General features: G+C 44.5%; 1 protein-coding gene across 3 annotated transcripts in view; it reads left to right on the forward strand.

Moving 5' to 3' along the window:
* The window catches only part of SVIL (supervillin), a 242596-nt gene that overhangs the window by 189280 nt on the left and 28244 nt on the right, over positions 1-25072 (forward strand). For all 3 annotated transcript variants that reach the window (XM_023740604.1, XM_023740601.1, XM_023740603.1), the window contains 10 exons: positions 8140-8287; positions 12958-13047; positions 13133-13219; positions 15950-16127; positions 17012-17184; positions 18648-18803; positions 20465-20601; positions 21208-21355; positions 21478-21623; positions 23845-24020. In XM_023740604.1, the coding sequence (XP_023596372.1) occupies positions 8140-8287; positions 12958-13047; positions 13133-13219; positions 15950-16127; positions 17012-17184; positions 18648-18803; positions 20465-20601; positions 21208-21355; positions 21478-21623; positions 23845-24020 (1439 nt within the window). The remainder of the gene's footprint in view (positions 1-8139; positions 8288-12957; positions 13048-13132; positions 13220-15949; positions 16128-17011; positions 17185-18647; positions 18804-20464; positions 20602-21207; positions 21356-21477; positions 21624-23844; positions 24021-25072) is intronic.

Consider the following 25072-nt stretch of genomic DNA (forward strand, 5'->3'; position numbering starts at 1 on the left):
AAAAAAAAAAAGCTGCTCAGTAGAGCAAGCTCTGGCAGCTTCCATCCTGACCACAAAAGGTTGAAAGAGGCTGTTTTCACAGTCAGGCCGTCACCGACTTCCTAATTTTTGAATTCACCAAAAGGCACACATTAGTGATTGCCAAACATTTGTAGTTTGCCGTCCTCCAAGTTTTGGTGTGCGGTAAGTATGGTCCCATGAGTCGCAGCCGTAGAAGATTTATAGGTGGCAGGAAATAGAGACGTGACCGTATAAATCACTTTTATCGCCCCCGTGAAAGCCATGCAGCAGAGAAGGCAGCACTGTCCAGGTGGAAATAGGATGGAACCCTGTATATAACTTTAAATTCTCTAGTAGCCACATTTAAAAAAGAAGAAACAGGTGAAATTGATTTTAGTAATACTTTAATTGAATCCAATACATTAAAAATATTCTTTTCAACATACAGTGAAACCTGTGAGAGCTGGAAACTGATGGGACTGCCTTGTTTATCCGAGTCTCACAAGTTTTCTGCTTTTGACGGGGTGCGGTCACCACTTCTCTGTCGCTCTCTGTTAGTGGAAAATATCTGCGTTTTCCTTCTCTGACAGATTTCCGCCTTACACAGGTTCCAGCTTTCACAGCTTTTACTGTATAATTGATCTAAAATAATTAATGGTGTGTTACATTCTTTATTTCATACTAACTTTTTAAAACCCAGTATGCATCTTACACTTACAGCATGTCCTAATAGCCACATGTGGAGAGAGGCTGCCACATGGGACAGTGCAAATAAAAATGCATCTGGAATATTCTCTTCAGAAACCACAGATGTAAGTGACTGCCAGCCACCTCATTCCTAAATGGTAGGCTTCATAAATATTTTTTCAGTGAAAATATTACCAAGGAAATCCAGCTGTAGCACTGACACAAGAAAATCAGAGAACGAAGCAGGAGATCCCTAGTGTTGAGATGAACAGTCACTTCCTACCAGTCTGAACAGTTGTACAATGGCCTTAAAGGGGCCTTCTGACATTGCAAGACCCTGAAGAAAACTGTCCTTCGACTTGGTCCTTGCCACTGACGCCGTATGGAAGTCTACTGTACCAATGATAGTGTAATGTAATGAGCGCATGAAAAAAGAGCACGTGATCTGATGGATGGCCATACACCTGTAAGCTGGTGTCTTCAGGACTGGTGCATCAAATGACCTCAATAAGACACCCACTGACTTTTGTTGATGACTCTGTAGGGAGAACAACGGTCCCTTAATTACAGAGTGTAAATTAGTTTTCCTGTCTTGAAGTTTGAAGCAGTATATAAAGTGTAAATGATTTGGTTCCACACACTCCTGAGGACAGCCTGCCATTTCTGTGTTGTCTTTCTGCTAGAAATCTATTTGAAAAGGATACCTTGAAAAAATGTAACTGTTTCATTTCTGTCGAACAGTTTGTCCCCAAACAAAACAAATTTGAAGTGCCCTAACCAGGATCTTATTTTGGGTCCTGTATGGTAAGAACCTGTTCTTTTGGCCCCATGATAGATTTTCAGGACCCAAGTTAGAGTTTTCCTTTTTGTACTAAAAGATCAGTCATGGCTCAGAGAATATATATAACTTAACAGAAGCTATCTGCTTTCCAATTGTATCCTCCCCCACCAAAAAAAAAGACACAGGCTTGATGATTTGGAGCTTCAGGTGCTAGTCACTTACCCAGCGGACTCTCATTTTCTCTAAGAGAGAGTTGAGGTTCTTTCTCGCTCCCTCTCTTGTTCTCCCTTTTGCCCGTATTTTTATTTCTTCTCTTCTTTCTCCTGTTGTTGGTTTAGTCTAGGCCAGGGCTAACCTGACTTAAACATTCTTGCTTCTTGTAGCATAAGGCACTCGCTGTGTGGATCTGGCCTGGTCCACACTGCGTGGAGTGTGCGCATCTGGGCGTGATTGCTGTCCACTTTGCTCCAGAGCACTCGGTCCACCAAAGAGTGAGAGAAACGAAGCAAAGTCTTAAAGACGTGATTAAAACCCTGTCTCTGTGTCTGAGCCCCAGATTAATATTTGATATTCCTACTGTGCAGCAGTAGGGTCAGGTCAGTGAATCAAAAGGAGATCTATGATGTCCCCAAAACCAGTGCCTGAAAATTCCAGGGTGGCGAATCTGCCACATTCATGATCTCATTGCCTGCTGTCACTGAAATCCCAAATCTCGAGTCCAAAGAATCTAGTCTGTTCAAAGAGAGAGGGAGGGGCAGACAGAGAGAAGGGCTGGGGGGTGTGATCTGCATATTAATTGTCATCATGCTATTGGGACATGAGTTTTCTTGATTGACATGTCTGCCACCCAGCTGTGTGAGCATGTGCATGCTGCTCAGTGAGCCCAGGCACAATGTACTGGACAATGATCGTGACACCCTAACTAGAACCTTCTCGCCCAACTCTGCAATGTTTCCCATTTGTTTTAACCTGTAGGAAGAAGGAGGAGTTACAGATGATAATGCCATTTCTAATCTGCTTTGGGTAAGCCTGACTCTAACCCAGGTGTCCTCTCCATAGAAGGCTGGAGTTACGCCTCGCCATCTGTAATTCTGATCATTCATGGGTCCCTTTTGTACCTTCTCTGTTTGCTTTTCTTTAAAATTTTTTTTATTGTGCTTTAGATGAAGGTTTACAGAACAATTTCTCATTAAACAGTACACATATTGTTTTTATGACATTGGTTAACAACCCCACGCCATGACATGTCAACACTGTCCCTTCTCGACCTTGGAGGACTTTTTTTTTTTTTTTGGTGAAAATATACATAGCCAAAGATACACCCTTTGAAAATCTGTTTGCTCTTCTTATCCTGAGGCGAGGTGCCATTTTTATCCAGATGGAGAGCTGATCTTGTTTCCTTCATTTTTTTTTAAGTTATGTAGTGAAAAAACTTTAAAGGCTTTAAAGAAGGTGATATTTTTTAAACGTTAGAACTGTCAATGAAGGTCATGGTTCCCTACTCTGCAACTGAATATCTTCTATCAGTTGTGATCATCTTGCCATTAACTGCTTAATTCCTGCCCAAAACCGACTCGGGTATATTTACTGTGTTTGTGTGAATTTATGTTAGCATTATTTAAAAAATAAATAAACAAATAGGAAGGACTGTCCGGAAAAGAGAACCAAAATTGTAACAAGTAAATTAACATTTAAGGAGCCCTGGTGGTGCAGTGGTTACATGCTTAGCTGCTAACCAAAAGGTTAGCGGTTCGAACCTACCAGCTGCTCTTTGGGAGTGGCATCTACTTCCATAAAGATCACAGTCTTGGAAACCCTATGGGGCAGTTCTGCTCTGTCCTATAGGGTCGCTATGAGTTGGAATTGACTCGAAAGCAATGGGTTTGGTTTTTTGGTTTTTAAATTTTTAAATTAGCATTGTGTTAGAAACACCGTTGTTTTTGTCTCTCCCCACCCCCTAGCCCGCTTTCGTAAATCTTTTCTCTTTTCACCTCTAATCCTCTTGCTTTGCTCTGTAGGAACCTGTATACGCTTCTACTTATTCTCCTGCTATTCCTGCTGCCCATAAATACCTGTCTTTTGTATCTGTTAATCAGGTGAGGAAAAACCTACACATATTCAGCCTCATTGCAATTCCTTAGCTGTAGGGAAGCACTTTTCTTTCATTTGGGGAAGTGACCTCTTTGCTGCCTTTCACGGTGTGAGTGTGTGTGTTTAATCAGTTCTTCATCTATGTCGGGTCAGGCACACATGTTGGTATCCTCGGCTCAGATGTTTAGGTAGCCCTGATGGTGTTAATTCACCTCATGTTCGAGTCAGAATCGACTCGACCGCAACAAGTTTTTGGGTTTGAAACCAACCGCAAGGGGCCCTAGTGGCACAGTGGTTAAAGCACTTGGCTGCTAACTAAAAGGTCAGCGGTTCAAACCCACCAGCTGCTCTGCAGGAGAAAGATGTGGCAGTCTGCTTCTGTGAAGATCACAGCCTTGGAAACCCTATGGGGCAGTTCTACTCTGTCCTATAGGGTCACTATGAGTCAGAATCAATTTGACGGCCACAGATTTGGTTTTGTGGGTTTTAAACCAACCCCACTAAGTAACAAAATTAAGAAGAAACTTGTAGAGAGGCAAAAATCTTATGTTTAATATTATTACTTAGAGGGGAGAAAAAATATTCCTGTTTTTATGTTTAATATTATCACTTAAACCAAAAAAAAAAAACCAAACCCGTTGCCGTCGAGTCAATTCCAACTCATAGTGACCCTACAGGACAGAGTAGAAGTGTCCCATAGAGTTTCCAAGGAGCGCCTGGTGGATTCGAACTGCCGACCTTTTGGTTAGCAGTGGTAGCTCTTAACCACTATGCCACCAGGATTTCCAATATTATTACGTAGAGGGGAGGAAACGTATTCCTTGACAGATCTGGAGAACTAACGGAAGCTCATACTCACCACGTTCAGGCAGGAGCTATAGGGAAATCCAAGTGCTCGGGGAAATGAAATTTTTGATGTGGGGCCGCCATTTTTCTGAGGCATTAACCACACCACAGTACCCACCCTGGACGTGGCGGATGTGTTACTCTGAGTTCACCCACAGATCTAGTGCTGTCTGGACCTTTGGAGAAGCAGACGTTCTTGGCACTTGCTGTGTTTCTAGAAACATTTTAAGCCAAGTGCCATATAGGTATGATTACCATATAGGTATGATTACCATACAGGTATGATTACCATACAGGTATGATTACCATATAGGTATGATTACAATTCACTCAAGAGAGAGAAAACTCACTGTCTTTCTTGTGTGTTGATGAGGTCTTCCAGGCAGAGGCCACCTCATAGTTTACCAAGGGCGTGTGCTCCAGAGGCACCAGGTTACTTGGAGTCAGGGTCATGTCTCCCATCATGAGGGAGGAAGTAAAGAAAAGTGATTTTTTAAAAATTTTGACCACTTTTGATTTTGATAAAATTTCAAACTTCGAGGGAAGAAGTGCCACAGTAGACAGGCCACTCCCACATCCCCTTTACAGTGACCGAGTGCGCATTCGCTCCCTCCCTCCCTCCCTTCTTCCCCTGACTTTCGCTTCTCCCTTCCTCTTCTTGTTGCCCTTCCTTCCCTCCCCTTCCTTCTCCCTCTTCCGTTCCCCTCCCTCTCCTATGTCCGTATCTTGATTTTCCTGAACCACGTAGGAGGAGCTTGGAGACTTCATGCTCCTTTGCCTTTCAGTTCTTTAGTGTGTATTTCCCAACTCCAAGCTATTTCTCTCACAGAAGCACAGTACAGTGATCGAGATAAGGAACTTTAACATGGATATGATGTTGACTTAGTCCAGAGTGCATACTCAAACTGCCTTCATTTTGATGAGTCGGAATCGACTCGACAGCATTGGGTTTGGTTTGGGTTTGGTTTGATGTCTTTTTGGGGGCCCTGGTGGCTCGGTGGGTAAGAGTTCCACTGCTAACCAAAAGGTCGGCAGTTCGAATCCACCAGCCATTCCTTGGAAACCTTATGGGGCAGTTCTACTCTGTCCTCTAGGGTCGCTGTGAATCAAAATCGACTCAGTGGCAACGGGTTTGGTTTTTTTGGTTTAATGTCCTTTTTGGAGCGCTTGGGGTGTGGTGGTTAAGAGCTATGGCAAGCTACAGCTGCTAACCAGAAGGAGGGCGTTTTGAATCCACCAACCACTACTTGGAAATCCTATGGGGATGGTTCTACTCTGTCCTGTAGGGTCCTATGACTTGGAATCAACTCGATGGCAGTGGGGTTTTGGTTTTTTAATGTCCTTTTTACAGGAGCTCTGGTGGCACAGTGGTTAAGCTCTTGGCTGCCAATTGAAAGGTTGGCGGTTCGAATCCATCAGCCACTCCGAGGGAGAAAGATGTGGCAGTCTGCTTCCATAAAGATTTACAGCCTTGGAAACCTTATGGAGCAGTTCTACTCTGTCCTGTAGGGTTGCTATGAGTCAGAATCAACTTGATGGCAACTTCTTTTTTTTTTTTTTAATATCCTTCTTAAGGAGCCCTGGTGGTGCAATGGTTAAGTGCCCAGCTGCTAAACAAAAGGTCAGCAGTTTAAACCCACCAGAGGCTCCTGGAGATCTGCTTTCATAAGGATTAGAGCCTAGGAAACCCTTTGGGGCATGGGGCAGTTCTTCTCTGTCCTGTAGGGTCACTGTGAGTCAGAATCGATTCAACAGCACACACAACAGTAGTGTCCTTTTTAGCCCCACCCGTCTAGTATCGAAGCCAGGATCCGGCACTGCATTCCACTGTCACGTCTCTTTAGGAAAAGGGTTTTCACCTAATCTAAATGACCGAACATCTCAGATCAGTTCTGGCTGTGATTCTGTGTAGAAGAATCCTGTCAAAGGGAGATGCATAAGCGAGATGGTGGAGAAGTGCACATACTGTACCCATAGAGAGGGAGGAAAGACTCTTCTTGTGTACTTACGCTGCACCCCGTCCCCCCAACCCCGGGTCCTCCATCATTCCAAGACTGTACAGAAATGAACTGTGCAGATGTCTGCTCTCTTCCTGTCCTTCATGAACCTAGAGTCTTTTCCTGCTGGTCAGTTCAGAGAAGCTCATTTTCCATAGTGGGATGGAACGTTGGGGAGGGAAAAAATCCCAGAGCCCCTAGGAGGGACTTCCGCTCTGAGCCCCCAGTGCCCCTGCTGTGTCTGGAAAAGGCCTTATGATCACCTTGATGTGTGTGGCATGCTCACCGAAGTCTTCTTACCCAAGGAATAACTCCTTATGCGTGAAGAAGACCTGGTGTAACTGCCAGAGGAAGTGACGGAGCCCTCAGCTCTAGTTTGAATGCAAATGCCCTAGCAAAAATGGCCTCCCTCCTCGGTGAGAAGCTAGTGAGATTAAAGAAGAAGAACAAACACAGCTCACGGCCATCCCAGAGCCCGTTTCATAGGAATGACTTCTCAGGGACCGCCGCGGGAGGCTCCTTCTGCCCTGTGGAGGGTGCTCACCCTTCCTTCCACACGTCAGTCCCCACGGCACCTGCCCCCTGTGGGAGCACAGCCAGCCTGGCCCCTGCTCTTCGCCTGTGCTCAGCCACAGAGCGGGGTCTGTAGTGAGAGGAGGAGTGCCTGCAAGGGAAGAGGGAAAGCAAACTCTCCTGCCGACGTTTTAGAACGTCCGCCCTGGCATCACCTCCCAACCCTCCTCCACACTCTTCCTTCCTGCCACCTTCCTTCCTTGAGCCCCTGCTTGCCCTATTCCTGCGTCCCATCCTCTGACCTCACCCACCTCACCCTCATCCCCAGTCCCCACCTGAGTGCCTCCTCCCTTCCTGGTGCCTTCCGTCACATGGAGGTCCTATCCCCAGGCTGCAGGAGTGCCACCAATGGCTCAGAGATTGAAGCGGCAAGGATCGCCAGAGCCCCCAGTTAGAAACCTGGAACAAAAAGCAGTATTTCTAGGTAGCAATATATATATGCGTATGTGTATATATATAAAATATAAAACACATATATATGTATACACATATATGTGTATATGTATATATGTATGTATATAGCCAGCCTGTGGCACCATTTGTCCTCAGCGTTGGCTATATCACAGTTTAAATTTACTACTTCATGGGCTGACATGGTTGCCTGACTGCCCATATAACATTGCTGCTCCAGGAAAAAGCATGCTGAGTTCTAGAAAACCTCCCTATAGCCCACTTGATTCCTAATCAGCTTTCCCTACTGAGTAACTGACCGTGTCCCTTATGAGCTCACATGGAGGAAGTCCTCCAAGTTGACATGTTGTTTGTGAGCATACATGTGTAACACCTCCTGATCAACTAAGTTCAGCCGGCAGGTGAAACCGAGCACCTTGAGAACCCTGCAGACGTCATGGCATGAGGACAGCCTGTCTGTTTTGGTTTATTATTTCCAAGTAGCATTTTGGTGTTCCACATAAATAGGTGAAGGAAACCAAAGTCTTAACCTAAAGTTTCAGCATTGTTAATGGTGATCTCTAACCCGAACTGGAAATAAAGAAGCCAATCCTATCTCAGAGACTGTTCTAGATAGAACACGTATGGACGTTTTTGGGAAATGCATCACTCCTCGTTGTTTGCCTGCTTTTGAGCCCACGGAATGCTACTAGCTAAAATTCACATCTCTGCTATTTCTCTCCCCTCTCTCCCCTCTGTACCTTCTGTACCCAGCGGGTCACAGAGAGCCGGGGCAGCCAGATGACCATCGAGGAGAGGAAGCACCTCATCACTGTGCGAGAAGAAGCCTGGAAGACAAAAGGCAAAGGAGCGGCCAACGACTCCACCCAGTTCACAGTGGCCGGGAGGATGGTGAAGAAAGGTCAGATGTGAGCATGTGTGCGTATGTGAGCGTGTGTGTGTGAGAAAGTGTGAGTGTGTTTACGTGTGCCTGTGTGTGCGTGTGGGTATGTGGTGTTGCCCGCCCATGAAGGTGAGATGATGTGTGTGATAGCTTAGTTTAAAAAAACACAAGCCATGGTCTTTTTTAATCTTTAATCTTACTGAAGTTTTATGAGCTATCCCTGCTGGAAACCTTTTCTTTATAAATAATGTCACTTTCAATCTGAGAAACATTCAATTCATCACTATTTCCAAATTTATCCGTTTGGAAATGGAGCACAGGTTTCGGAATCAATTGTATATCTGCGAACAAATCTTGGTGCTTTCCCATAATTACTTTTAAATTGTTTCCGTTTTCTTTCGATCTGGTAACTAGTTCACTCAAGTAAGCCTTTCTCAGTAAAGAAGCTTTTTAACTTCTCTCCCCTCTAGGTTAAATACCTAGGTCCTTTTGCATCAAATCAGATTTCTGTGGCTTACAAAGCCTGATTTCCAGATACCTTTTAAATAGGTGTGTGAAAGATGTACCCAGTTCCGAGGAAGAGGAATTTCTTTGCAGAAAGTTATTTCTCTGCAGCTGAGCTCTTGGGATGATTTAAAGCCTACATGCAGACATTTATAAAATAGACATTTCACGTGGTTAGTAAGGTCATCAGAGAGCTTTGCAGCTCCATGGGACCACATGGGTCTTTATCTTCTATCCTGTAGGAAATGGTTAAAATTTGGGGACCTTTTGTCACCTGTGGAGTCCCTAGTTGATGCAAACGGTCAGCACGCTCAGCTACTAACCAAAAGGTTGGAACTTTGAGTTTACCCAGATACACCTTGGAAGAAAGACCTGGTGATCTACTTCCAAAAAATCAGCCATTGAAAATCCCATGGAGCATAGTGCTCCTCTGACACCCGTGGGGTCACCATGAGTTGGAATCGACTTGATGGCAACTGTGTTTTCTTTTTGTTATCTATACGCACAGATTTTCATTTTCTAAGCAATTATTTTAAAGCAAATTTTCTAAATCAGTGGTAAAAGTTTTCCTGTTAACTTAGAGTTGACTTACGTTTTCGCTAGCTGTCGAGGTTTATCTTTCCTCTTTCTCTAAACCTTTGGGGATCCTCACTGATGGATGGTGCCTCATTCACTGTAGATGTATAATAAAACATTTGCAGGGGAGAGGGAGGGAGGGAAGACCCCGGAATTTTGATTCACTGAAGTCTTGGTGGAAGAACCCTTCCTAGCGAGCCTACTCTTACTTAATCCTGGCATTGTCGAAGGATAGCAGAAGACTGGTTACTCGCAGTGAGAAGGTAGCGCTTCACTGCTTTCTTTATCAAAGCACAGAACTGCATGATCGCGTTAAACCATGTTCACATGACCCCATCTCTGTTTTAACAAAAGCAAACGGTAGGCCCCACCGAGCCTCAGTGGAACTCAGGCTGAGAACTTGGCCCCGAGCTCAGGTCTTTTACTTCTAGAGCACGGACTTTATCCTGATGACTTTCTACTTTGGTTTCTTTTTTCGTTTACTATCTTAAAAAAATCGTAATTCTTTGTAAGTGAGCCCTGACTCCCAAATACCACTGCTCCTGTCCACAGTGATGTCAGAGGAAGTGGCACAGCCACGTTAGATTTCCCAGCGCTTGGCTCAAACAGGAACTTAGAGGGGCCCATTGTCTGGCCAGTGCTGAGGTGTGAAGAAGAAGCCAGAGTAGTTGCTGTCCCTCCGAGAATGCGTTTGCTTTCACCTTGTCCTGAATAAATCAAGAATCTTTGTTTAACAAGGGCTGTATGGACTCGACAGCAGTGGGTTTGGTTTCTGTGGTATGCATGGGAGCACTGGGGGTCAGTGGTGGAATACTCGCCTTCTGTGTGAGAGACCAGGGTTCGATTTCGGGCCGGTGCACCTGTCTGTCAGGGGAGACTTGTGTGTTGCTATGGTGCCAAACAGGTTTCAGCAGCTTTCAGATTAAGATGGACTAGGAAGAAGGGTCTGGCAACCTGCTTCTGAAGATTAGTCAGTGAAAACCCTTTGGATCACAGTCCGTCCTCAGTTGATCATGGGGTGGCGCAGGACCCGTTGTACGCCGGGGCCGACCGGGCGGCAGCTAACGACAACAGCGTGTGGCGTGCCCAGGAATTTCCTTCACGTCGGCTTATGAGCTAATGTAAAAACAATGCCCTTTTTGTCTGATATCTGTTATCACTAACGGGGCGATGTGTTTCACCTGAATCACAAGCTCTCTGTGGTTTGCAGAGACAGGACTTCCTGTTTCCACTTGCTGCAGAATGAAGTAGCCCCCACGCGCCAGCCTGGGGAGGCTGCCCATCTCTCAGACTACAGTATTGCCTTCCACAGTCACCACAGAGCAGTGGGGTGCCAGGCCTTGCAGCCTGGTGTTCACTCTCACCCCATGGGACTCTTTTTCTACCCTAGCCTTGTTAGGACAGGCTCCCTTTTTGAAACTCCTAGATTCCACTTAATGTTTACTTAGTATTCGACAAAGTCTTTGTGGTCTTCCAGGATCCTCCTGGAAGAAAAATAGCGTATACTTTTGCATAAGAGAATGTGAGATTGTTTCCAGGTAACTGTTGAATGTAGAATTCATTTTTTAGAAGTTTTTGGGAGGAGGGTTTGCTTCATCTTATTTTGTGTTAACATTTTCAATTTAAATCTGCGTGCTTCCCTCCATGACCGGAAACTCCTCATCTGTAGCTGGGAAAGAGATGTCCCCACTCTCTGGAGCTGTCCGCGTGCCGCTGCCTGGACGGGGCCGCAGGGGGCGATGTGGCTGCAGTTTTGCCCACAGCTCTAGCCAAGCAGAGACAGATTTAGCTGGTTGCTTTGGAAATCAGCCTTCTGCATCGGCACTGTTTGTTAGCTGCCGAGTTAATGACCTCCGAGCTAACGAACTCTGCTAAGCATCCTTTCAGTGGATGATTCCCTGTCCCAGTGTGTAACGAACTTAGTGCACCAAATTTTACCTGTCTTTATTCTTCTTCAAGACAATTTACTTTCTCACTGTAATAAGCCTTTCGCAGGTCTTGTAATTGAAATATTTTTTAAAATTTTATTGACATCATCAAGCAAATACATACACAGATTGAGAAGTGCTTGTAGAATATTACCTAAAACTTAAAGTTCAAACCACATTACAGTATTTTTCCTTAAAACTCGTTTGCTATAATATGTATGTCTCCCAGTCACAGGAGGAGAAGGGGTAGAGCCATCCTTTCATTCACTTTTCCTTGTGACAGTGATTTAAATTTTCTCCTGATGTTGTTCTTTGACGGCTGCTTGAAGTCTCAATGACATCTAACAGTTTCACATTTATTACAAATGAATACAAAGAATTAACATCTCATACCGTTCTTTGTCAAGGCACTGTTAATTTCCTTTGCCAGCTCCTTTTACTTAGGAAAAAAATACTCTTTCCCCCCCGCCCCATTAAAGTTTCTTGCTCCAGCTGGATTCCTTCTCTGTACTGGAATTAGCTTTTTCCCCTTCACATGTTCCTTACCATTTGTCCTTTAAAGATTCCCCACCCTGCTTCTCCATAGAACCAAACCAAAACCAAACCCGTTGCCACTGAGTCATTCCAACTCATGGCAACCCCGTGGGTTCCAGAGTAGAACTGTTCCACAGGGTTTTCTTGGCTGTAATCTTTACAGAAGCAGATTGCCAGGCCTTTCTTCCTTGGCACCACTGGGTAGGTTCAAACTGCCAACCTTTTTCGGTTGGTAGCCGAGCGAAACCATTTGCACCACCCAAGGACCTTATACTCCTCCATAAATACATATGGAGGCATCGCGCCAATTCACAGCCACACGTGAGACATTGCAACACACCCTCCAATAATCACAAACAGGCTTAAATCTATACTCTCTGTTTCTTTCTTTTAAAGGTTAGCACTCCTTGCGTTGTTGCTCAGTGCAGCCACACTTTGAGGGCTGTCCCCAAGGCCAGACAGTCCCTCTCTCACTTCAGTCTGGAGGAGAACTCCAGTGCTGGGGCCACTTGCTGGTTGGCATGACACAGCTCATTCTTTGCTTCCTCTGTGGGAGACCGTGCAAACATGCTTTCTCCTGAACTACTCAACTAGCCCCCCATCACACACACACACACACACACACACACACACACACACACACACACACACAGACACACACAGGGCCTTCAGAGTCCACAACTCCACTGGTTCAAGTATGTTCTGATTGCCTTATGAATTCTTCTGTTCAGTTTGCATGTCAGCAGACGTGTTTCCCAACATGTCCTCATTGTCCATTTTGGAATGGAATCTACTCCAGTCCTTAGAGACAATAGAAACCTGTCCACATTTGCAAGGAAACCCTGATGGTGCAGTGGTTAAGAACTACAACTGCTAACCAAAAGGTCAGCAGCTGGAATCCACCAGGTGCTCTTTGGAAACCCTGTGGGGCAGTTCTCTGTCCTCTAGGGTCTCTATGAGTTGGAATCAACTCCATGGCAACGGGACATTTGCAATGGTCTTACATAGTCATGGTTCCTGCCACATGTGTGCATGTAAATTCTATAAATGTAAAATCAGCACTGGGGTTATTACAATCCATCAAGGTTCTAGGAATTTCCAGAAATGGGACTGAGCTGCTAAATCGTTCCTCTGTTCATTCTGCAGGTTTGGCATCACCTACCGCCATAACTCCAGTAGCTTCCCCTGTTTGCAGTAAAATAAGGGGCACTACCCCAGTTTCCAAACCCCTAGAAGGTAGGTCAAGACACCCAGTATACCAACGGGCTTGGGGTCAGAAGGTACTCAATGGCACTGTCATTGGTGTTTTCTTCTTGCTCAGATATCGAAGCCAGACCAGACATGCCTTTGGAATCCGACCTGAAGCTGGACAGGCTGGAGACCTTCCTACGAAGGCTGAACAGCAAAGGTACATAACAGATGCTAGAAGGGGAGCCTCGGTTTCTGTGCTAACAGCACACTGATGCGGATCTTCAAGGAGTATCTCAGGAAACCTAAAATCACCTGCTCTTCTAGCAAAGTCTCTAAATCCCAATTCTGTTTGCTTTTTCTCAACTGCATTGTCTGCTTTCTTTTATAACTTTACTGATCCGTATTTTTAAGTATTATCTTGGTTGTGAGAGCAAAGATGAAGTTATCGATCAAGTCTGATTGGCTCGCCAAGCTCTGGATGCACCTGAGTGTGCTGAATTGGAGACCCCTCAATAACCCATTTGTTCCTGAATCTGATCCCTTGGGGTATGATCCAATCAGAATTGTAAACCTGGTAATTTTGCTTTTAACCCTGAAAGCAGACCATTGTACATGTACAAAATCACCATAACCTTGGGTCTGATGAACTTTAAATTGTATGTATCAACTTCCAGTAAGGTAAAAGCTGATATTATTTTTTATAATCATAAATGATTTCTAAAAGAATATTCTGAGAAATAAATGTGAAAATAAATATTTCAATACAAAAGTCAGTAAAGTACATAGAAGAAAAGAATAATACGCAGAAATAACTTATTCCTGATTAAATATCTAGTGTTTGAAACTTAGCGAATACTAGGAGCCAGGAGCCCTTACTGATGGTAGTTGAAAGTAAATATAAATACCTAGTTTACAACAGAAGTATAAAAGTGTAATAGAGTAAGTAAACTGGCTAGGTAATGAATGCAAACAATCGGAAGTTTATTATATACATGTGACCGTGATCTAACCCAAAACCCATTGCCACCAAGTCAATTCCGACTCATAGTGACCTTGTAGGACAGATTGGAGCTGCTTTATAGGGTTTCCAACGAGTGGATGGTGGATTCAAACTGCTGACCTTTTTTTTTCCTTTTTATTTATTTATTTATTATTGTACTTCAGGTGAAGGCTTACAGAACAAATAGTTTCTCATGAAACAGTAGTACACATATTGTTTTATGACATTGGTTAACAACCCCACAACATGTCAACCCTCTCTTCTCAACTTTTTTTTTTTTTTTTTGGTGAAAATATACATAGCCAAAGATACACTATTTCAAAAATTTCTACATGCAAAGTTCAGTGACATCAACTACGCTCTTCCAATTGTGCTGCTATTCTCACTTTAGATGCAGGCTTACAGAACAAAATAGTTTCTCATTTAACAGTACACACGTTGCCCTATGACAATGGTTAACAACCTCACAGCACATCAACAATATCCTTACTCAACCTTGGGTTCCCTATCACCAGCTTTCCTGTCCCCTTCTGCCTTCTGGCCCTTGTCCCTGGACTGCTGTGCCTCATTAGTCCCATTTGGTTTTATGAGGCTGTCCACTCCCCGGCTGAATGGTGAACCTTGGAAATGACTTCACCACGAAGCTAAGAGGGTACCTGGGGGCCATACTCTCGGGGTTTCTCCAGTCTCCTTTAGGCCAGTAAATCTGGTCTTTTTTTTTGTGAGTTAGAATTTTGTTCTACATCCTTCTCCAGCTCTGTCCAGAACCCTCTGTTGTGATCCTGGTCAGAGCAGTCAGTGGTAGCCGGGCACCATCTAGCTGTACTGGACTCAGTCTGGTGGAGGCCTTGGTAGCTGTGGTCCATTAGTCCTTTGGACTAATCTTTTCCTTGTATCCTGTTCTCTTCATTCTCCCTTGCTCCCGAAGGGATGAGACCAGTGGAGTATCTTAAATGGCTGCTCACAGGCTTTTAAGACCCCAGACGCTACTCACCAAGGTAGAATGTAGAACATTGTCTTTATAAACTGTGTTATGCCAATTGAGCTAGATGTTCCCCGAGACCATGGTCCCCATAGCCCTCCACCCAGCAATTCAGTCCCTCAGGGAGTTTGGATGTGTCTATGGAGCTTCCATGACCTTTCCTTGTACAAGTTGTGCTGGTTACCCCTGTATTGTGTACTGTCTCACCCTTCACCCAAGATACCACTTATCTATTGCCTATTTAGTATTTCCCCCCCACCCCTCCCATCCCTGGTAACCAACAAAGATTGTTACATTTTGTGTGTGAACTTTTTCATGGGTTTTTACAATAGAGATCTCATACAATATTTGTCCTTTTGTGATTGACTTATTTCACTCACAAACTGCTGACCTTTTAGTTAACACCCTAACTCATAACTGCTGTGCCACCAGTGCTCCGATGTAACCCAGGGGTCAGCCAAATCCAGCTGTCTACCTGTTTTTGTAAATAAAGTTTTATTGGAACACAGGCATATCCATTTGTTCACATACTGTCAATAGCTACACTTGCATTACAACAACAGAGATGAGTAGCCACAACAGAGGCCTTATGGCCCCCCTGAAAGCCTAAAATATGTACCGTCTGGCCCTTTGCAGAAGAAGCTTGCCAACCCCTGTTCTCGAATGAGACTGAGGCTCTTCTCCCTCCAGCAGGAAGAGAAACAAGTAAAGAAATGCATGCTTCGCAGGCTTATGTGCAGAAGGGCCACCTCCCTGTCTGCAACCACTTTGCTGTGGAAGCTTTGTGTGGGTGGGAAGTCCTTGCGTGAGAAGTCAATAAGGGCCAAGGAAGCACCAGAGCACCTGTGTGTTACCAGCATGTCTCCTCCACTCCTGGAACTTAGGGGAAAAAGGATTTTTAGACTTGTGAGCCATAGCTGGAGTCATACACATCATAAGCTGTTTATTTGCTGCTTTGTTGGTAGTTGGTGGGATGCAAGAAACCATCCTCACTGTCACTGGTCAATCCGTGAAAGAGGTAATGAAGCTGGATGACGATGAAACCTTCGCCAGATTTTACCGCAGCGTGGATCATGCCACACCAAGAAGTCCCGCCGAGCTGTACCAGGACTTTGATGTTATTTTCGACCCTTACACGCCCAAGTGAGTTATTTCGGTCTTGTTTGTTCCTCTCACGAAAGCGCCTTTCTTCCTCTGCCTGCACTTGGTGCTTTCTCAGGATCTTCTCCCGCTACATTATCCGCTGCAACAGAACTCCATTACAGCCCGACTTATTATTCCCCAGAGCCGGACGCCTGGTTCTGTGGGCTGGACGCAGCCAGCATCCGAAACAGATGTGCTTTCAGGCGGAACAGCTGTGGGCACAGCCTGAGCCACACATGTTTGTCCCGTTCCATAAAAACTGTTGTCACTGGATTTTTTACATAACTTGAACGTTTTGCAAATTTTTATATTAACGTAGTTGAACAGAACTGTCTATACCTGTCTTTCAGCTGACATAGTGAATTCTTCCCATAACTTTGAACCAATATTTGGATCATATGGGCTTAAATGGATACAATAACTGGCAAATCAGTAAAGAATGTTGCTTACTTTATAATAATCTATAGAATCAGTGGATCTGAGGGTTTTCTCAGTCACGTCCCAGGGTTTCTCTTCACACAGAAACATGACTAGACCACCTAAGAAAAAGCATTGTGGTGTCAGGATTCCTTCTGCTGCAAGTGTCGGAAAGTCAGATTGATTTAAGCAAAAGAGAGATGGGGGGATTTTACAGGTTCACAGGCTGAAAGGTGCAGGCATGAGCTAGTTCCAGGCACATCAGGTTCCAGGGGCTCATCCAAATGTAGTTTCTCTTGTGTGCGTTCCTTTGGGCTGGCTTCACTCTCAGCCAAGATGTGACCTAGCAGTGGGAGATGGCCCCACACAGCTCCGAGTTTATAGGCGACCCAGTGCTCCTGGCCAGAGAGCCTTGGGTAACAGTTTTTCTGGTAGACCAGGCGGGTGGTCTCTGCTTTGCCCCTCAGGTTGACCTCTTCTGTGGCTGAGCACAAGCGTGCAGTCAGGCCGAAGCGCCGGGTGCAAGCTTCCAAAAACCCCCTGAAAATGCTGGCGGCGAGAGAAGATCTTCTTCAGGAATACACGGAACAGAGATTAAACGTTGCTTTCATGGAGTCCAAACGGATGAAGGTGGAAAAAAGTGAGTATTTGGAGTCACCCTCCTGCCTCTGTACTTGAGGCTGTGGGTCAGGGTGGAGTGACACCTGGGGAGTGAGGAGATGGGCCTCCAGGCCCTTCCTGCTTCAGGCAAAGCAGCTCTGCTTTTATCTGCCTGACTCTTTGGGGTTCCAGGGTTCTGAAATCACGGTTTTCTGGGTGGAGGTAATGACATGAACCATCTTGCTATTTTGAATACACGAGCTATAGTTCTTATCTTCCTGGGGTACTCACAAGGGCAGCGGTGACTCAGGGATAGAATTCCCACCTTCCATGCAGGAAACCCAGGTTCTGTTCCCCGCCAGTGCCCGTCATGTGCAGCCACCCCGCTCTGTCAGTGGAGGCTTGTATGTTGCTATGATGCTGAACAGGTTTGAGAGGGACTTCCAGACTAAGACGGACTAGGCAGAAAGGCCTGGCAATCTACTTCGGAAAGTCAGCCAATGTAAACCCTATGGATCACAATGGTTCGTGTTGAACCGATCATGGGGATGGTGCAGGGCCTGGCAGCATTTCTTTCTGTCGTGCAGGGGTCACCATGAGCCAGGGGTCAACTCCGTGGCAGCTAACAACAACACCGTGAACTCATGAACGTGTCTCCTAAAACTTTTCTTGTAAATAGAGTGTTTAGGTGACGTTGTTACGTTACTAGCTGGTCTCCTAAGAAAGTGTATTTCAAAATTGCTCTCACCATATAAATTGTAAGAATGTTATATTTCATCAGGGTTAAAACCTAATCCCTGTGAAATGATTTTCTGAATTTTTCTCCAGCATATGCATTTTTTTAAACCATAAGAGTGGAGAAATAAAGGTGTATTGGCACCATTGTTACATACTTTTCCTCTGACTCCCATTTTTGATGGTTCAGGGGGTTGGTTTGTGGTAACTGATTATATTTGGTGATCTACACTAAAAATCCAACGTCTTGTTATTACAACATTAGGTCTGAAAGCAAAGGACCTCAAGAGATCACTTTGCCTCCAGAGAAGACTGGAACTAACCCATCCCTTATCAAGTGTCTATACTGTTACATATAAAGACTTCTGGGGAATGACAGCCAACAGTCTTCTCGAAATGTGTTGGCAACACGTAAAAGCTGTTAGGGATGGTTATGGCGGCTTTCAGGGGAATTGCAATGAACGAGTTCGGCTCCTGAGTTTGTGCTGAAGTAGCTGTCCTGGCCTGTCACTCAGTCCTTGTCTCTGTGCGCTGAGGTGAAAGGCTTGTCAAGAAGCAGTTTATAACCTTCAATACGACGTTTAATTCTTAGTACCCTGGGTAACCTTTGAACTGCATAGTTTATCACACTGGAGTATGTTTTCCCCCTCAGGATGAACTTTAAAAGAAAAGACAAAGATAGTGATGAGCACTTTCTGAGGGTAAACACGCGTCTCACCTGAAGTGTTCCTTCTTCTTTCTCTGTGTTTCCTCACACGCCCTGCCCAGTGTCCTCCAACAACAACTTCTCAGAAGTCACCCTGGCGGGTTTAGCCAGCAAAGAAAACTTCAGCAACGTCAGCCTGCGGAGCGTCAACCTGACGGAGCAGAATTCCAACAACAGCGCGGTGCCCTACAAGAAGCTGATGCTGTTACAGATCAAAGGTATTTCGGAGCAGCCTGGGGAACTGCACGTTGGCTGGGGGCTTCTGTCTGGGAACGCCAGGCGTCCTGGCTGCTCCCTTTCCTGACTGTAAGGGGTAGGCTCATGCTCTTTGAGAACCTACTGTGTGCCCAGCACTGTCTACCTCTTCTCATGAAGCATCACAAAATCCCATGCGGGAGGAAGCATTGGGCCTGCTGAGGCCACGGTGGCTGTTAAGAGGCCCAGCTGGGTCTGAGCCCAGGTCTCTCCTACTTCAGCCTACTCCTGTGCCCCAGGCCATGACACGGTCATGCAGTCACCAGATACCTCCTAGTCATCTGTAAAGGAGAGCCGCAGGCCATCACTGACCTCGAGCAGTGAGATACACAAGGAATCAGTGCAGGCCAGAGGGAGAGATGCACGTTCCTGGAGAAGGAATCAGGGAAAATCAGGGTAAATGAAGCACACCCCGATCCCACTCCAACACACTTTCTGTCAGTAGCAAGGGCTCTGGGCTCTGAGGAGACAGACTGCCCCCTAGAGGCAGCCCCTACAGATTAGTCATCACGAGAAGGATGGGCAAACTTGATGGCCTCAAAGCATTCTGGGTGTGTTTCTGCATAACCACTGTCCTTTGTAGGTTACTGAAAAGACAGCCCTAATGACAAGCTCAACTAACCAATCTCTGTTCCCATGTTCTAATCCAGTGTAATTCTGGAAAGATCTGAAGCAACAGATCATTTAGGAGCTGGTATTGAAAGTAAAAGGAGCCCTGGTGGTGCAGTGGTTAAGTGCTCAGTTGCTAACCAAAAGGGCAGGGTTCAAACCCACCGGCCCTGCTCCGCAGGAGAAAGATGTGGCAGTCTGCTTCTGTAAAGATGACAGCCTTGGAAACCCTGTGGGGCAGTTCTCTCCGTCCTACAGGGTCACTATGAGTCGGAATGTAGCCGATGTCAGCGGGTTTTACGGGTTATTGAAAGCGGTACATGGCAGTGCTTCCCTCCGAGCTGATTCCCCTGTGGTTTTTGTGAATATTCCTGAAGAAGAAGATCCTGTAGAAGTCACCCCGTCTCTTCCAGCCCTGCCCTCCCGCTCTGACGTGTCTGTAGCATGGCCAACAGGTGCTATTTAGTATGGGAGGCGGGCTGAGTGGGGAGAGTGGAACAGGCAGAGAAGTGAAGGAAGGGAAAAGAAGCATGTTTGCCAGCTGTCCTGGAGGAAGGAACCTAAATTACCTGTACACATGCTGTGAAAAGACGCTGATAATGGACCTAAGGAAGCCCCGGTGTCTCAGTGGTTAAGAGCTCAGCTGCTAACCAAAAGAGCAGCAGTTCGAGTCCACCAGCCACTCCTTGGAAACCCTACAAGGCAGTTCTACTCTATCCTGCAGGGTCACTGTGAGTTGGAATCGACTCAACGGCAACAGGTTTGGTTTTTGGGTTTAATAGTGCTAAGAGGATTGGTGGCTTTGAGGAAAGACCATCAGGAAGGGAAAGTAATCAATAATGCCATCATGTTGCCCATTTTAAACCCCACTCGTGCCGCCTGGGTTCACAAGAACTAATGCTAGCAGACTCTTTAGAATTGAAAGCATTTGTAGCAGGAATGCTTTAATTGTGGGGTGCTTCCTGGTACTAGTTCTGTTTCCTGGGAAGACACTGACTCTCTGCCTTGTGATCAGGAAGAAGACATGTGCAGACAAGACTGGTTGAGCCACGAGCTTCGTCCCTCAACAGCGGGGACTGCTTCCTTCTCTTATCTCCCCATTACTGCTTCCTGTGGGTCGGAGAGTTTGCAAATGTCATAGAAAAGGCAAAGGTTGGTATCCGAAAGATACTTTCCTTAAGCATCTCCTTTATATAACTATAGAATGCCCTACCAGTTTTCAGATTATTACAAAACTTCTCAAACTTCAAATGTTTCATTCAAGCAAGAAGGGACTGGTAGTGTTTGTTTCCCTGATATTTTTCACTGGGTGCTTAAGTGGAATGTTCTAGAAGGATTATGGCTTACACCTCCAATTTTTAAGTTCTGGGTTTATTCTTACTCTATGTAAAAAAAAGACTGGCATATCACTTCAAAATTGTTTATCACAAAATTGTTATCAATGTGAAATTCTACCACAGACCTAGTGCAGGGAGGATCTCAAGGGGGAAAGCCCAGGTAATGGGTATTTTTTAAAAAGCTTTACGAGTGATCTGTTGAATATTTAAGACTGAGACCTATTGTTCTGAAGAACTGATTACTATTGGTTCTTCAGTTACATTTTTCTTAACTTTATGGAAAATATCCAACAACCAGTGTTCTCCAGCCCTGTGGTCACCGGGTCTTCCTTTGAGACACACCATTTCTCTTCTGATTTCAACACGGGTGGCTGGGCTGAGCCAGGGCTCTTCTACCCAGGTCATTGTCTTCCTCCCTCAGGCCTCAGAACTTGCAACTTTAATTCAGACGAAGAGGGAACTTGGTTGTAGAGCTACCTATATCCAAACTATCGAAGAAGGAATTAATACACACACCCACGCAGCCAAAGACTTCTGGAAACTCCTAGGCGGCCAAACCACTTACCAATGTAAGAGTTTACTGTATTTCAGAGGAAGGCAAGACTCCAGTGTTCTTCCTTCTGCCCCAGCACCTTCCTCTACACTGGCTGCTTTTCAGTGTTGGTGCTCTCTTTTTGTTCTTATCCCACAGCTGCTGGAGACCCCAAAGAAGATGAACTGTATGAAACAGCCATAATAGAAACAAACTGCATTTACCGTTTGATGGAGGACAAACTTGTACCTGATGATGACTACTGGGGGAAGATCCCCAAGTGCTCCCTTCTGCAATCAAAAGAGGTACAGTGAGGCCGCGCTGCTCATCAGCAAGAAAGCACATTTAATGCTTGGCCCAGGACCTGCCCAGTAAAATAAATAGCAAGTGCCCAGGAAAAGTGAGCCAGGGTTAGCCCTGATTGTGGAACACTTGCAGCTTTGGAGAAGGCGTTTCTTTATGATTTCAAACCATTACTGCCATCTGAAATACTAAAACAGAACTCAGAAAATTGTTCAGAGGATGCAGGGGTCATGGGTGGATTTTCTTTTCTACTACAATATAATTATATTTAGGCAAAATGTAAATATTTCCTCGCCCTAACTCTTGATTTTTGTATAAACATTAAATATTTTTCAGTCCTTAAGTTTAAGGAATAAGAGATATACATATATGTACTTTATGGTTATAAATTACGGTAATGTGCTGTTTTGTCCTCTCATACCAATAAATATTTGTTGTTGGTGTCGTTAGGTGGCATCGAATGGATTTTCGACTCATAGCGACCCCATATGACAGAGCAGAACTGCCCCATAGGATTTCCTAGGCTGTGATCTTTATAGAAACAGATTCCCCGGGTTTTTCTCCTGCAGAGCCGCTGAAATACATGCATTTCTAGTACCAGTACATATTCTAAGTGCTGAGAAAACAAGTGGAAGACACAAAAGGACCGTAAATTTAGTTGGGTAGAAGGGTATTAGAAAGAACAATCTAAAGCTAGGTTGTATCACACAGGCTACACATGATGTGGACCTTTAAAGGGGTGGAACGTTACAGAAAAAGAGATAATCAGGGATATCTTTAAAGAAAATGTGGAATTGAGCCTGGCCTTGGTGTTAAATAGAATTTGGATTGCTGAAAATGAAGGGAGAAATTCTTTTATAGGAAGAAAGAGTGAAACAAACTAAAGACATGGAAATAAGAAATAGCATTGCATGCAGGTACTCATTCAGCCTACATTGAATAAATCCCTACTGTATATAGGAGTAAAGTATGGTCTCTGCCCTTAGGGATTTGGAATTGTATGTAGGAGAGAAGGCTTCTTTGGATCCTCAGTGTCTGGCCTGTATGAACTGGCCTGTAGATGTTAGTTGAGTGAATGAATGAACAAATGAGGAGGGATTAACAAGGGAGAAAGCAGCCCTGGTGGTGCAAGGGTTAAGTGCTCAGCTGCAAACCAAAAGGTTGGCATTTAGAACCCACCCAGCCACTCCACAGGAGAAAGACCTGGTGATCTGCTTCCATAAAGATTACAGCCTAGAATACCCTATGGGGCAGTTCTACTTTTGACAGTGGGGTCGCTGTGAGTTGGAATCAACTCAACAGCACCTAACAGAAACAACAACAATCAAATGAGCAAGGGATGGAGAAAAGAAGGAAGGAAAGGAGGGAGGGAGTAAGGAAGATGTACTTAACTCTTTTATGAATCAAAAATTCTAAGTGGTTTGAGAGTTCAGAGGAGGGAACGTTAATTTGGGCATTGTCTTCGTTATCTAGTGCTGCTATAACAGAAACACCTCAAGTGGATGGTGTCTTAGTTATCTTGTGCTGCTATAACAGAAATACCACAAAGATAAGTTTATTCTCTCACAGTCCAGTAGGCTGCAAGTCCAAATTCAGGGCATCAGCTCCAGGGGGAGGCTTTCTCTCTCTGTTGGTTCTGGAGAAAGGTCCTTGTGTTGCATCAGTCTTCCCTTGGTCTGGGAGCACCTCAGCGCAGGAACCTCAGGTCCAAAGGACGCGCTCTGCTCCCAGCACTGCTTTCTTGGTGGTATGAGGTCCCCAGGTATCTCTGCTCACTTCTCTCTTTTATATCTCAGAAGAGTTCGGCTTAAGACACTATCTAATCTTGTAGACCTCATCAGTATAACTGCCTCTAATCCATCTTATTACATCATAGTGATAGAGTTTACAACACATAGGGAAATCACATCAGATTACAAAATGGTAGCCAATCGTGCAATACTGGGAATCATGACCTAGCCAAGTTGACAGATATTTTTGGGGGACACAGTTCAATCTATGACAGGCTTATAGGACAACCCTGAGGAGATCACATCCATGGGGGCAAAGGCTGGCTTGGCAGTGCTGTGCCAGGTGGTCAGCTCTTGCAACCTTTTTGAATTTATACTGATTGTTCCACTAGGGTTTATATCATCACCCATTTGACTCTCTCTCATTAGAGACTCTGATTCAACTCTGAGCACATCCTTGAAGTCAGCAAATTCTTTTGTGCCATTTTCCCAGGTGTTGGTGTTTGATTTTGGCAGTGAAGTTTACGTGTGGCATGGAAAAGAAGTCACCTTAGCACAACGAAAAATTGCATTTCAGCTGGCAAAACACTTATGGAATGGAACCTTTGACTATGAGAACTGTGACATCAATCCATTGGATCCTGGAGAATGCAACCAGCTTATTCCCAGGTGTGTTGATGGTGCCATCGGGTTACATGTAGAGTGAGCGGAATCCTTTCATCTGCCTCCATTCTTACTCTAGTTATTTACTGTTGCTTTTTATAGATTTTAGTTTTCATATGCGATTATATGCAGCATAGCATGAATATTCACATATGAGAACATTTTTCCTTAGCTTTTAACAAACTAATATGGACGTTGTAGTTTTCTGGAAGGCGTTTGTGTTATACTTAATTTCTTAAAGTGAACAAGTTGATCCCACCTGCAGCATTCCAGATGCTCTTGTGGCAGATGAATAGCAATTGTTTAAACAAATTCCGTGCTAATCTGAAAAACTTCCCAGGATCTGGAGTTTAGCCATTGATCTGAAGGTATAAAAGCAACAAGTTTCCTTCTAATTTCATTCCTTAGGAACAGAGCCCTTGAATTCCAGGGTTCCACATTTAGTTGGTGGTAAATGATGTTTATGCTTTTTTTCTTTTTCTTTCTGGCATATAGTACTGAAATAATGATTGTAATTTTAATGACTTCCTACAGTGTACAGGACTTTTGAAGCCCATTTTGGTAAATCAACAGAATGTACGCAAAATGTAAGAAATATAGTCAAGAGAAAAATTATTTTTATCTGCAAAGAAAGTATGTATTATTGTTTTTAACTACTGGGGGAAAAATACCTTTAAATTTAATAGGTTACAATAGTTGTACCCACCAAAAATCCTTTGCTGTTGAATCGATTCTGACTCATAAGGATCCTGTAAGGCAGAGGAGAACTGCCCTGTAGGGTTTCCAAGGCTGTAATCTTTATGGAAGCAGACTGCCACATCTTTCTCCCACAGAGCAGCTGGTGGGTTCAAACCGCTGACCTTTCAGTTAGCGGCTGAGCGCTTAACCACTGCGCCACCAGGGCTCCTTACAGCTAGAATATTTGGTGTCACACAATTACATTTTAATATTTTCCATTAATCTAATATACAAGTTTTAACTTTCCTGTTTTAAAATGCAATTATTTATTTTATCATTATTTATCAGTATAGAAACAATTAAAAATTATGTCAATGTGG

Source organism: Trichechus manatus, unplaced genomic scaffold (assembly GCF_000243295.1).
Source record: "Trichechus manatus latirostris isolate Lorelei unplaced genomic scaffold, TriManLat1.0 scaffold00160, whole genome shotgun sequence".
Classification (NCBI taxonomy): domain Eukaryota; kingdom Metazoa; phylum Chordata; class Mammalia; order Sirenia; family Trichechidae; genus Trichechus; species Trichechus manatus.